Here is a 14,723-nt window from a genome sequence, read left to right on the forward strand (position 1 = left end):
TTCCTTAGTCTCAACATAGTTGTTCTGTGCAGACTCTGCAGTATCTTCTACCTCCTCGACTATTTTTCCTCACGTCTCCTTTCTTTAGACTACAACGCCCTCCACTTAAGTCGTCTTGGTGCTGCTGTGAGATCCTGTGCACCCTACTAGTTCATCACTGCAATAAAGTGTATTACCCATGTTTTTTAGGAAAAGATCTCATGACTTAGATTTTTACTACTACAAACAGGTGAATAGTAATACATTAAGATATGCCAAAGTTTTGGTGAAAAATACTTGTGAACTTTTGTTTATAATTTAGTTATAGTCCAGTGTTCCAACACATCATCCACATACATATGTTCTTAAGAAATACCATTTTACAATCCTTACAACACTATTTCAACACAAATAATTTTTTGATAATCTTTTCTTAACACATAAACTTGCAGGTCCTTTTCACTCAACAGAGCTAGAAATTGTGTTCATGAATATTTAAAAAAAAAAACCCTCATTTTCACCTGAAAATATCAAGCCATTTTTAATTTTGTCCTTACTCTTCCTCTAGGATTCACCAAAAGCACAGCTACGGCGGACGATAGAATGTTGTCGGACCAATTTATGTAACCAGTATTTACAACCTACACTGCCCCCTGTTGTCATAGGTAGGTTCGTCTAGAAGAGGGTGATTGTGATTTTCAGTAAAATATTTTCTGATTTTGACAAGTAAGCAAGCTTTCTAGAATTTAACACTCCCAAGTTATTTTTCTCCTTTCGTATGTGATGAAGAGATCAAATGTGTGCTTTGTTGTTCACTTCCCTTGTCAGGTCCATTTTTTGATGGCAGCATTCGCTGGCTGGTTGTGCTCATTTCAATGGCTGTCTGCATAGTTGCTATGATCATCTTCTCCAGCTGCTTTTGTTACAAGTAAGATCATTATTTTTATATAAAATATGTTGTTGAATATTAGATGTAAGTAGTTCTTTAAAAGGCAATGGGCATAAGTTATTGACCACTGAATGCAGTTCAAACACCATTAACTTGTATTCTCTGGGTCTGTCTTCTTTAACCAGATTATATTTTTCTTAAGGAAAAAGAGGACCTTACTATTAATCAGTTAATTGAACCCAACTTTATACTTCTTGTTCATGAGTACTTAGGATTTTTCTTATTTATGGAATATTGAACTTTTTGTATCTGAATGTTTAAAATCTGTCCCAAGAAGACAACTGCGTTATCGTTCTTTAGTTACTTGGGGCTTCAGAATTGTTTGTGGTTAGTCATGATTTCAGAAGACAGATGCCAAAAGAGAAGAGGAATAAGAGGAGGGGATAAACTTCAATAATAAAGCATTATCTCATTGGCATATGAGTAGACTGAGAGATCAGTGGAACAGGTTCCTAGACCCATAAATAGACCCCAGTATATAAGTAAATTTAGCATATGGTAAAGGTAACATTCCAGATCACTGGGGAAAACATGGATTATTTGACAAATGGATTTAGTAGTAGGTGGCTATATAGAAAAACATGAGGGGTGTATAGTTAGCTCGTTTAGTTGAGAGTTGGTTGACTCTTGATTTTGGCTCAGGTCATGATCTCACAGTTGTGGGATCGAGCCCCACATCAGGCTCCATGCTGGGTGTGTAGCCTGCTTAATTTTCTTTCTCTGTCTCTGTCTCTGTCTCTCTCTCTCTCTCTCTCTCTCCCCCCCCCCCCTCTCCCCCTCTCTCCCTCCACCCCCTCTTTAAAAAAAAAGAAAAAGATGAAGTTCAGTCAGTAACCTACATCGTAATAAGTTTTACCCATCTTGGATCTAAATATGTAACATTAACTGATTAAAGCACTGGAACAGACCTAGAAGAATTTAAAAAAATAATCTCAGTGTGGAAGACCTGTGACTGACATAAAACCAAGAAGCAAAGAAAAACACCCCATACACAGAAAATAAAACCTTAAAAAAGAAAAACTTGGGTCAAGTACATAAAAATAAAACTTTACTATGTGGCAGAAACCACCATAAACAGAAGACAAAGAGTGAAAAATATTGGTATCTCATATTACAAAGAGCTGATTTCTCAAATATAGAGAGCTTTTATAAATCAAAAACAAAAAACTTAGCAGTTCAATGGGAAAACATTCCCCCCAAACTGAACTCACATTTATCTAAAAGGAAATACTTACAGCTCTGAAAAGAAAAATAAAAAGATGACTCAAGAATATTCACAATATGAAAAATAGAAATTAAAATCATACTGAGATACTGTTTTCCACCTGTAATACTGGCAGAAATTCTTAGATAAAGAGACAGATTGAGCATCTCCCTTTTGCTGCCTCCAGTGAAAAAGCAATAGTTTTTACCTTCTTTGTCCAGCTAGGACAAGGAGAACGGGATACCAGATAACAGCAAAAAACAACAACAACAACAACAACAAAACTTTTGGAACTTGGGAAACTTTTGGATGAGTAGTAAGTGACTTTGCGGACCTACAAAATCAGACTCCTAGGCTAGAATTTGAGAAAGTAAAGGTGCAACCAGTTTATACTATAGAATTCCCCAAGAAGCTCGAAAATTGGCAGCACCAGTTACCTCTGGGAGTAAAGCTGAGAGTGGCAGTAAAACCAAGAGGATTGCTTGAAAGTCTATTTTTAGAAAGTCAGATGCTGTGTTATGCAATACTGCATTAGGAAATCACTCCCAAACATAGTGGCTTAAAACAGCAATTATTATCTCTCACTGTGGGTCAGAAATTCAGGAGTGACTGACTGCACGTCAGAATCTTTGATAAGGTCCAGTCAGATGTCAGCAGGAGCTGTGCTCACCTAAAGGCTTGACTAGAGCTGGTAGATCACTTTCCAAGGTAGCTCACTTCTGATGCTCACAGGTTGACAGGGGAGCTTAGTTTCTCTGATGTGAGCCTCATAACAGAGCTGTATGAGTATCCTTGCAGCATGAAGACTGGCTTCTTCCTCCTAGGGTGAGTGATTCAAGAGATCAAGGTGGAAGCTGCAATGCTGCTTACGATCTAGACTCCAAAGTTACACCATCACTTCTGCCACATTGTGTTGGTCACACAGGTCAGCCCTAAAACATTATGGAAGGGAAACAGGGACTTACATACCAGGAGGTGAGAATGTTGTGGTCCATCTTGTATGACAAGTCCCACAGATGTTGAGACCCCTACTCTTGTTCAGAACAGTCACCCCTACTATCTCCCTGACAGAAAGCTAGAAGTTTCTCTGTAAAGAACAAAGAAGGGCGCCTGGGTGGCTCAGTCGGTTAAGCGTCTGACTTCAGCTCAGGTCATGATTTCGAGGTTCCTGAGTTCGAGCCCTGCATCGGGCCCTGTGCTGACAGCTCAGAGCCTGGAGCCTGCTTCGGATCCTGTGTCTCCCTCTCTCTCTGTCCGTCCCCCACTCATGCTCTGTCTATCTTTGTCTCTCAAAAATAAATAAAAATCTTTAAAAAAAAAAAAAAAGAACAAAGATAAGATTCTTAGTTGTGGCATCCCATTATTGAGGCTGAGATATTATAGTGAAAACATGGAGGTAAAGTGAACATTTATATACTTACTGGTGGGCCCCTCAACCCTCCCAGAACTCTGTTAGGCAGACTTATTCAAACAAGAAATAGGAAGAATCTTCTTGGGGAAATCCATCCAGCCCAAGAGAAAAAAAACTAAATATACTCACCTCCATGGGCCCAGTGACATGGCCCAGGCAGTTATCTCACAGTGAAGTCTGTAATCAGTAAGCTCCACTCATGTATCAGTAGTTGCCAATGAGGCAGTGAGGACACTAATCCCTGAAAAACAAGAGACAAATGAAGTAAGCCTTATGATTGCCCACCATACTGCCTGGAGAGAGTTTCTAGCTGTAGGACATAGGAGGAACCCAGGTGTAGCCCATCAGGCTCTGGCTCAAGGAGATGTAGCTGAGTCTGGGGTATGAATAACAGAGTACTAAAGAGGAGAGAACTTCACAGGGAAAGAACTCTGGACATCTGCAGAAGGTTCTTATCAAATATTCAGCTGAATCTTTACCAGCATGTACAAGTGAGGAAACTGCCCAAGACTGGGTAAGAATGCCTGAAAAGATCGAAGGAAACAGTGTTCAGTGCTCACACAAGTCTGGGAATAGTGTCTGTTTCCATCACCTGGAGACTTGAAAACCTCATAATCCCCAGGGCTTTGGTTAGAGTACTCAGAAGGGTCTTGCTTCAGTATTGGGGAATAATTAGCTCTAAACTAAACATGACATCCTAGAGCAAAGTTCAAGGATATTTAGAGGAGCGCCTGGGTAGTTCAGTCAGTTGATGACTGACTCTTCTGACTCTTGATTTTGGTTCAGGTCATGATCCCAGGGTCATTGGATCAAGGCCAGTGTTGGGGTCCTTGTTGAGTGTGGAGCCTGCTTGAGATTCTGTCTTAGTCTTCCTCTGTCTCTCTTCCCCGTTCATGCTGTCTCTCTCTTTCTTTAAAATAATAAATAAGAATATTTAGAAGAATATAACAACACCCAGCACCAACAAGGTAAAATTCACAGTATCTGCCATCTAGTCAACAATTACCAGGTATACAACTAATACAACCAGTAATGAGGAATCAAAACACCAACCGAAAACTGATTGAAGTGTTAGAATTAGTGAATAGGGGCATTAAAATAGTTATTATAACTGTATTTTATACGTTCAAAAAGTGAAATAGAGACTTGGAAGATCTAAAAGAGACCCATATCAGACTTTAGGAAATGAAATCTATAATACCTGAGATGAAATATACACTGGATGAGATTAATTACAGATTAGATACTGTAGAAGAAAATATGAGTAGACATGAAGACACTGCAAGAGAAACTAAACAAACTAAACCATCAATACATATTTTAAAAATAAATTGATAGGACGCCTGGGCAGCTCAGTTGGTTGGGTGTCTGACTCTTGGTTTTGCTTGGGTCATGATCCCAGGGTCATGGGATTAAGCCCCGCATCAGGCTGAGCTTGGCCTGCTTAAGGTTTTTTCTCTCTCTCTCCCTCTGTCCATCTTCCTCACATGTCCTCTCTCTCTCTCTCTCTAAAATAAAATAAAAAAACAAAAAACTAAAATGAAAAAAAAATGAGCACCAGTGAACTGTGGGACTTCATGCAACCTAATGTATATACAGTTGACAGTTGAATAGTGCAGAGGTTTGGGGAACCAACCCCTGTGCAGTCAAAATCTGTGTATAACTGACTCCCCCAAAACTTAACTACTAATAGCCTACTGTTGACTGGAAGCCTTTTCAATAACATAAACACTTGATTAACACATATTTTTTAGGTTGTGTGTATTATATGTTGTATTCTTAGAGTAAGCTAAAGAAAAGAAAATGTGTCAAGAAAATCATGAGGAAAAGAAAATACATGTATATGTAGTACTGTGCTGTATTGAAAAAAAAATCTACACTTAAATGGATCCATGCAGTTCAAACCCATGTTTTTTTCAGTGGTCAACTGTATATATAATTGGACTTCCCAAAAGAGGGGAGAGAGCAAATTATTTTTAAAAATAATGACCAAATTTTTTTCAAATTTAATTAGAACTGTAAACCCATAGAGCCAAAGTACAAGCAACAAAAAGAAATCTACACCAAGGCACATCATTATCAAATAGCTCAAAACCAGTGATAAAGGAAAAAAATCTTAATTGCAGCCAGAGAAAAGGCAGATTAGGTGCAGAGGAAGATGGGTAAGGATGGTAGCCAACTTTTCAGGGGAAACAGTGTGCATAGAGCAGAAACTTTAAAGTACTCAAGGGGTAAAAAGTCATAAACCTAGAATTCTATATGCAGAGAAAATACTTTCAAAAATGAAGGTAAACTGGGGTACCTGGGTGGCTCAGTCAGTTAAGCATCTAACTCTTGGTTTCAGCTCCGGTCATGATGTCGAGGTTCATGAGATCGAGCCCTGTGTGGGACTCTGTGCTGACAGTGCAGAGCCTGCTTGGGATTCTGTCTCTGTCTCTAAATAAATAAACAACAAAAAAATGAAGGTGAACTAAAGACACACATACAAAAGCTTGAAAGAATTCATATCCAGCAGATTTGGACCACAAAATATGTTAAAGGATGTTCTTTAAGTAGAAAAAAAATTGCATTTTAACATATATATAGAACTCTACTTCACAAGCTCCATTTCTGGATATTATTTTAACAGAGAATATATTATCCTGTAAGACTAATTTGGATGTGATCCTATCTAAAGGAAAGATGGTGTCGACAACCTCAACATTTTTCTTAACCCTAGAATTTTATAGTTTTAGAATTTTAATGTAGCTTATTTTCTGCTTTTTCAAAAGACATTATTGCAAGAGCATCTCAAGCAGACGTCGTTACAATCGTGATTTGGAACAAGATGAAGCATTTATTCCGGTTGGAGAATCATTAAAAGACCTTATTGACCAGTCACAGAGTTCTGGTAGTGGATCTGGACTACCCTTATTGGTAAGATAAAATGTCATACAAACACAAATGGTTTAGCGATACAGAATTTGTCCTCATATGATCATACACAGCATATTTGTTACAGAGTAGGGAACGTTACGAAACACACATTTTTTTCCCTTATTTAGAAAGATAGCTACCGTAATGCAAGGAGAAATCAGTTAAAAACAAGAAGTATGAAACAAGAAAAATAGAACAGGCAATTAAGATAGAGTCTCAAACAAAGTTAGAGGGAAAAACGTGATCATGAGGCGCTATATAAATGCTAGAGTTAACTCTCAAGTTTTGCTTTTAACAGCCAACTTGTAGAGGAATCAGATATAAATTCTTTGCATCTAAGGTTAAACTCATTGGCTGGGAGAAGTATAACTATTTCAAATTAATAAGTACTAGAGATCCAGATATATTTTTAATTTAATTGCATTTGTTTAAATACATTGATCTCTGATTTTTAAATTTATTGAATTCTGTAATCGAATTGGAAAGGTAAAAGTAAAACTATCTTCATATGCAGACCACATGATATCTACATAGAAAATCTCAAGGATGGTACCGTAAAGTGAGTTTATCAGGGTTGCAGAATATATGGTCACTGTACAGAAATCATTGAATTTAGGTACACTGGCAACGAGTCGTTAGGAATTAATGTTTTATTTTAAAAAATGTATTTTAATGTTTATTTTTGAGAGAGAGAGCGTGCAAGCAGGGGAAGGGCAGAGAGAGAGGAAGACACAGAATCCAAAGCCAGCTCCAGGATCCGAGCGTCAGCCCAGAGCCCGACACTGGGCTCAAATTCACGAATTGTGAGATCATGACCTGAGCTGAAGTCAGGCACTCAACCAACTGAGCTGCCCTGGCACCCCAGGAATTAAAAATTTTAAAGCAGTATCATTTAAAATAGCTTTAAAAGACATCATATATTTTAGAATAAGCTTAACAAAATGTATATAAGACCTGTGCACTGAAAATTAGAAAACATTGCTAAAAAATTAACAAAACCCTAAATAAAGGGAGATGTCTATCCTGTCTGTGAATCAGTAGATGCAGTATTAAAATTTCAATGATCCTAAATTGATTTATAGTTTGCATTCAATATGAAATCAGAGCAAACTTTTTAGAAATTGATAAGCTGATTCTAACATTTATATGGAAATGCAAAGGACCTCGTAGAAGAGTCAAAGCAATTTGGAAAAAGAATAAAGATTCACTACCTGATTTCTGTACTTACTATAAAGCTACAATAATCAGCACAGTGTGATCCTTACATACAAGTATGTATATCAGTAGAAGAGAATGGAGAGTATAGAAATGGATACAAATATCACTTGAATTGGGTGCCAGAGTAATTCAGTGGGGAGAAGACAGTCTGTTCAACAAACATTGCAGGGAAGATTGGGCATATGTTTGCCAAAAAGTATATTTCAACCCTTATCTCCAAATACAAAATTACTTTGAAATGGTTTATAGACCTAAATGTAAAAGTTGAAGTATAAAACCCTTCAAAGAAAATGTTTTAGAAAATCATTGTGACATTGGGTTAAGCAAGGGTTTCTTAGCACACAAAAGGCATGAATCATTTTTTTAAATGATACATTGGACTTTTTTTTTTTAAGTTTATTTATTTTGAGAGAGACCGAGACAGTGCAAGTGGGGTGAGGCCGAGAGAGAGGGGAGGAGAGGGAATCCCAAGCAGGCTCTGTGCTGCCAGTGCAGAGCCCAATGTGGGGCTTGAACTCACGAAACTGTGAGATCCTGACCTGAGCCAAAACCAAGAGTTGGATGCTTAACCTACTGAGCCACCCAGGTGCCCCGGTGAATTGGGCTTTCTCAAAATTTAAAACTTTTCCTATTCAGAAGACACTTAAACAAAGGAAAAAATAAGTCACAAACTGACAATGCAGATCTGAAAGAATTTCTATTGCAGAATGTATAAAGAACATTTATAATTAAGTAATAAGGCTACCCAGTTTTTAAAAATGGACAAAATTTTGAACAGATACTTCCCAAAAGAAGATAAAAGAATGGCAAAGAAGCACATGAAAAGGTGCTCAGCAGCATCAGGCAAATGCAAATTAAACATTAAAGCAAGACACTGCACATCCAGTAGTGTGGCTAAGGCTGAGAACATTAAGTGCTGAAAAGAATATAGATCAGCTAGATACCTCATACATTGCTGATGGGAATGAAAATATTTCAGCCACTTTGGGAAACAGGTTGACAGTTGACTGAAAAGTTAAGTTTATACTTTCTATACAGTGAAATTCTTCCACTAAGTATTTACCAAAGAGATATGCAGACGTGCCCACACAAAGACCTGAATGTGAGTGTTCACAGCAGCTTTGTTTGTAAGACATAGGGTTGTAAACAGCCCCCAAATCCATCAGCTGGTAAATGGATAAACAAATCATAGTATATTCATACAGTGGAATACCACTCTTCCATTAAAAGAAACTAGTGATACAGGCAGCAACAATACAGATGAATTTCAAAGTGTTTTATGCTAAGTGAAAAAAGCCAGACAAAAGACTACATATTGTGTGTTTTCATTTATGTGATATTCTAGAAAAGGCAAAACTGTAGGGAAAGAAAACAGATCAGTGATACCAGCGCCTGAGGGGGAGGGGGGTTGACTTTAAAGAGCCAGGAGGGAACTTTCTTGGGTCCTGGGAACGTTCTATATCTTAATTGGGGTGTTGATGGTTGCATTACTGTATACATTTGTCAAAACACAGTCCTCAAAAAGAGTAGATTTTATTGTATGTAAATTATGCCTCAATAATCCTGACTTTCTTTAAAAACTATAAAAGGATTCTGTAATAAATGATACATAAAGTTAAGTCAGTTTAGGTATGCACAAAATCTAGTCCATTTTAACTGCATTTCCAACGTGGACCTTAGGGTTCTTATTAATTTAGAATGGCCACTAGTGCTTCTGAAAATGAAAGGTAGCAAGCAGTGTGCATCTTTGATTCAATGAAAATTAATGAAAATACTTGTACTTTAGGTATTGCCCTAAACAAATCCCTATATTCTGTGAGTAGAAGGGAATAGAGTTCAAACAAATACATGTATACATAATAATAAAATTATAATTGTGAGAAGTGTAGCAGCTGCGAGGTATACGTGTGCTATGAAGGTGTTCCACAGAGAAATAACACCCTTAAGTGAATTCTGAAAGCTGAAATAAGAGAAATAAGAGGGGTGGTGGGTGGGTGATTATAGCAGATGATGAGGCTGGAGAGTCAGGTGGGAGCCAGATCACATAGGGTCTTCCAGACTTGAGTGGAAGATTGGTAACTGTCATTTGGATTTTGCTGCATGATAAAGCACCCCGAGCTTAGTGGCTTGAGCAATAAATATTTATTATCCCTCATGATTCTGTGGGTCTGCTGGACAGTTCCTTCTCTAGAGTTGCCTGGCTGGAGCTGGATGCTCCCAGACATGGCCAGGGCTTCCCGTGGTATCGTTCATCAGTCACAGAGTTCCCCAGCTCAGCAAGAAAGGGCGAGCCCCAGAGCACAGACACTTTTCAGGTCTCCACTTGTATCACGTTGTTCTGTTGCCAAGAGCAAGTCACATGGCCATGCCCAGAGTCTGTGGAGGAGACTACCCAAGGGGGTGTGGACTAGGAGTGGAATTATTTTGACCATTTTTGCAAACGGTCTGCCACATTGACCAATCCATTAGTGTGTGATTTCACAAAATATGTTGTCATTGTTTTATCTACTTTTAAATATGTTATAGGGGCGCCTGGGTGGCGCAGTCGGTTAAGCGTCCGACTTCAGCCAGGTCACGATCTCGCGGTCCGTGAGTTTGAGCCCCGCATCAGGCTCTGGGCTGATGGCTCGGAGCCTGGAGTTTGCTTCCGATTCTGTGTCTCCCTCTCTCTCTGCCCCTCCCCCATTCATGCTCTGTCTCTCTCTGTCCCAAAAATAAATTAAAAAAACAAAGTTGAAAAAAAAATGTTATAAATTCTAACAGGGCTATTGACTGGTCGTACATCCCATCCTTTTTGTTGGGATGGGCCATCAGACCACTTTCTCAGTCTTAGCAGGTTCTTTTCATCAGGAACTCCACAAACATTTTACCTTTTTCTATGAAGGTGCAGCGAACTATTGCCAAACAGATTCAGATGGTCCGGCAAGTCGGTAAAGGCCGATATGGAGAAGTATGGATGGGTAAATGGCGTGGTGAAAAAGTGGCAGTCAAAGTATTTTTCACCACTGAAGAAGCTAGCTGGTTTCGAGAAACGGAAATCTATCAGACAGTGCTGATGCGCCATGAAAACATACTTGGTGGGTACACGTTCAGTTTCAGTCGATTCTATACTCTGACACGGTTAGTGGGGTGCAGATAGAACCCTGCCACATGGGCTTTGAAAACATACATGAATTCGCTTATGTGTGTTTGGCTGAAGGAGACCCAGGAGAATACAACAGTTTAAATACAAAACAATCCTGAATGCCCACCAACCACTTTATTTACTGTCCAACTAAGAAAACAAGAGTGAGTTTCAAATTGGAAGTAGTGTTTATTGGACTTACTCATACAGTAACAAAACCCAAGTTTTTGAAAGGTAATTTAAGCAGTTTTCTAGTATAACTTTAACTATATGTACCTTTTTGCCTTTTGTAAATTAAACTACCCCCCACCTTCATTTACAAAGTAGAAAAATAATTTAGGTATGATCTGATCAGTAGGGTACATAGACTCCTTTAGCTTTCCTGACTTTTCAGCTACTATTTCCCTACCCTTTAATTTCGAGAGTGCATAGCGCATTGCCACAAGTATTCCAGACACTTAACTATTAGTTTCCTAGTGCTGTCATAACAAATTACCACAAACTGGGTGGCTTAAAACAACAGAAATTTATTTCCCAGAGTTAGAAGCCAGAAGTTTAAAGCGAGGGTGTCAGCAGAGCCATGTTCTTTGAAGGCTCCGGGAGAGGCCCCTTCCTTGTCTCTTCCCAGCTTCTGGTGATTGCCAGCAATTTTTGGCATTTCTTGGCTTGGAGACCACACTCTTGCTGTTTGTTGTCATACGGCCTTCTCCCCTGTGTGTCTCTGTCCAAATTTCCCTCCTCTTGTAAGGATGCTGGTCATTAAGTTAGGGTGCATCCTGATGTCATATGACCGCATCTGAATTTGATTACAGCTACAAAGATCGTATTCCAAATAAGGTCACATTTACAGGTACCAAGTGGACATGAGTTGAAATGGGGAGGGCAATGCTGTTCAACCCAGCACTCACTGACCTTTTTCTGAAGGGAAAGAGGACAAGAAAAAAGAAGGAAAGGAGCCTAGTATCATGGACCTGCTTGTCAGTGAGCCAGACGGAAAGGCAGATGCGATGAGGCTTGATGGACAATTGGGAGCTGGTTTAATTAGGAGCAGACTCTTAGTTGAACATGTTAACTTTATTATTGTAATGTGTCCACTTTTCAATTTCAATGCTTTTCCACATTCCTTCTTCTTGTAGTTCTTCATGCTTAGAGAATCATGTATATGGATAACATCCCCCCAGGTTATTTTCTGATATGTGATCTTTTTCTTAGTGATATAATTGTCGTTTTCATGATTATCATTAAGATTATTTTAAAAGTATTACAGAATTGTAGAGGTGTGTGTATAAATGGCAGGAAAAAATTGGTAACACATTCAAGAGATTTTGTTAGGCAAATTAAATTTTTATCTGTACATGATGCCTAGGTTATTCTCTGTATCCTGAATGAACATTCATTATTCTTCCTACACACCTCCAATAACTAACCTTTTAAACTCATCAATTGAACAGGTTTTATAGCAGCAGACATTAAAGGTACAGGCTCCTGGACTCAGCTCTATTTGATTACTGATTACCATGAAAACGGATCTCTCTATGATTTCCTGAAATGTGCCACACTAGACACCAGAGCCCTGCTCAAGTTGGCTTATTCAGCTGCCTGTGGTCTGTGCCACCTCCACACAGAAATTTATGGCACCCAAGGAAAGCCTGCAATTGCTCATCGAGACCTAAAAAGCAAAAACATCCTCATTAAGAAAAATGGAAGTTGCTGTATTGCTGACCTGGGCCTTGCTGTTAAATTCAATAGGTAAGTGGTTCTTTGCCTGCTGCTTTGAAGTCATTTTAATCTCCAAAAGATATTTGCCTGTTTGGATTCAGGATAGTGGAGTTCCATACACGTATTTGTACTTACTTCTCTAAAGAAATAGTGGGGATTTTTTGGTCTTGGTGTTTTGTTTTTCTGTTGTTTTTTTACAAAAATTGCATCCTACCGTACATAATTCTTGATTTCCTGCTTTTTATTGTTTTAGACATCATTCTATTTCAGTTTATGTAGCTCTGCTTCATTTTTTTTTTTTTAAGTTTATTTATTTATTTTGAGAGAGGGCATGCACACACTTGTGGAGGAAGGGAAGGGGGCTGGAGAGAGAATTCAAAGCAGGCTCCACACGGTCAGCGTGGAACCAGTGTGGGACTCTAACTCATGAACTGTGAGATCATGACCTGAGCTGAAACCAAGAGTTGGATGCTTAACCAACTGAACCGTCCAGGCAGGCACCCCTGCTTCATTCTTTTTCACAGTGCTGATACAAAGTTTTCCGTTATATAGATGTAGTATAGTTTATTTCATCTATGACCTAACTGATGGGCATCAAAGTTGTCTGTATTTTATTATTTTTTAAAAAATACTTTAATAAACATTGTATTTTACCCATTTATAATATCCTCGAACACTTGTACAAGTATTTGTTTGTGGTGGATTCCTGGAGAGGAGGCTAAACAAAGAGTAGGTGCCTATCAAAGGATAGTGTGATTGCAGGCTGCCCCTTCAGGGGCCATGCGTTGCTTTACACTCCCACAACAGTATACCGTTCTCCATCACCATTTGAAATTGTCAGTATTTTTTAAATAGAATTACCAAATTTTTAGGAAACCATTGAAACTATTTTCATATTGTTATAACTCTAGGAAACAGCAGGCAATTTACATTTCAGAATTCCTTTCAGGTTATAAAATAAAAGTACTCCATCTGTCCGTCTGTAATAAATTAATATTAAAATTGAAATCTTCTTCCCTAGTGGTTACAGTCTTCTGATCCTGTTGTTGTTCTTTGCCATTGTAGTGTTCATTGGCTCAACTGTTCATCAGGTGCTGTTTAAGAAAACCTAAAATAGGGGCTCATGGGTGGCTCAGTCCGGTTAAGCGTCCAACTTTGGCTCAGGTCATGATCTCATGGTTTGTGAGTTTGAGCCCCGCATCGGGCTCTGTGCTGACAGCTCGGAGCCTGGAGCTTGCTTCAGATTCTGTCTCTCAAAAATAAGTAAATGTAAAAAAAATAAGAAAAAAAGAAAACCTAAAATACATTATATTAATCTCAGCTTCAGAGTAGTTTCCAGAACCTGCCAGAATTGGGGGCCTGAGCAACAAAGCATTCATGTCTTCCAACTCTAAAATGTAGTCCAAGATTTGAAAAACCAATAAACATCATTTATTACTGATTGTCAATATGATTATGTAAACATTACTCACAACAGAACTAAGTGGATTGGATCCATAAAGAAGAAGAAAATGTAATCCTGTGTCACAGAGACTGAGTTTATCATGTGGGAATGGTAAAAACAAATGATTCCTCTCAGTTTCTTATTCACTTGTTCTAGGATATAATTATCTACCACTTTTTCTTATATTCAGTACACTCGTTTTTCTTAAAGAGGCACTAAACTTGTTTGGTGACAAAACTTGACTTGATATGTAACATATTTAAGGGGTATGTTACTGTTCTAAAATCTGGAAAATGCTAACTTTTAAAGTCTATCTGGCCCCAAGGAATTCTGTTAAGGGAATGTGGAGATATTAAGTAGGTAGGTAGATAGGTTTTGTTTTATTTTTTATATATTTATGTATGGTGTGTGTGTGTGTGTGTGTGTGTGTGTGTGTGTGTACACATGTAGATAAACTGTTTTGTTCCTGACCCTCAACCTGAACATTGTCTCTGTTTCAGCGACACAAATGAAGTTGACGTGCCCTTGAATACCAGGGTGGGCACCAAACGCTACATGGCTCCGGAAGTGCTGGATGAAAGCTTGAATAAAAACCATTTCCAACCCTACATAATGGCCGACATCTATAGCTTTGGCCTGATCATTTGGGAAATGGCTCGTCGTTGTATCACAGGAGGTAAGACTAGTTAGTGTGGTTCCAGTTATGTTTATATCCTCATTATTGAAAAAGCAACAGCTCCATTTATATAACTTAGATGT

At 38.4% G+C, this 14,723-nt stretch overlaps 1 protein-coding gene across 1 annotated transcript in view; it reads left to right on the forward strand.

Moving 5' to 3' along the window:
- Positions 1–14,723, forward strand: part of BMPR1A (bone morphogenetic protein receptor type 1A) — a 138,787-nt gene that overhangs the window by 119,210 nt on the left and 4,854 nt on the right. Inside the window, exons 6-11 of the mRNA XM_043596780.1 lie at positions 548–644; positions 808–907; positions 6,315–6,459; positions 10,562–10,754; positions 12,253–12,550; positions 14,465–14,640. Coding sequence (XP_043452715.1) covers positions 548–644; positions 808–907; positions 6,315–6,459; positions 10,562–10,754; positions 12,253–12,550; positions 14,465–14,640 — 1,009 coding nt within the window. The remainder of the gene's footprint in view (positions 1–547; positions 645–807; positions 908–6,314; positions 6,460–10,561; positions 10,755–12,252; positions 12,551–14,464; positions 14,641–14,723) is intronic.

The sequence above is a fragment of the Prionailurus bengalensis genome, chromosome D2 (assembly GCF_016509475.1).
Source record: "Prionailurus bengalensis isolate Pbe53 chromosome D2, Fcat_Pben_1.1_paternal_pri, whole genome shotgun sequence".
NCBI classification, from domain to species: Eukaryota; Metazoa; Chordata; class Mammalia; order Carnivora; family Felidae; genus Prionailurus; species Prionailurus bengalensis.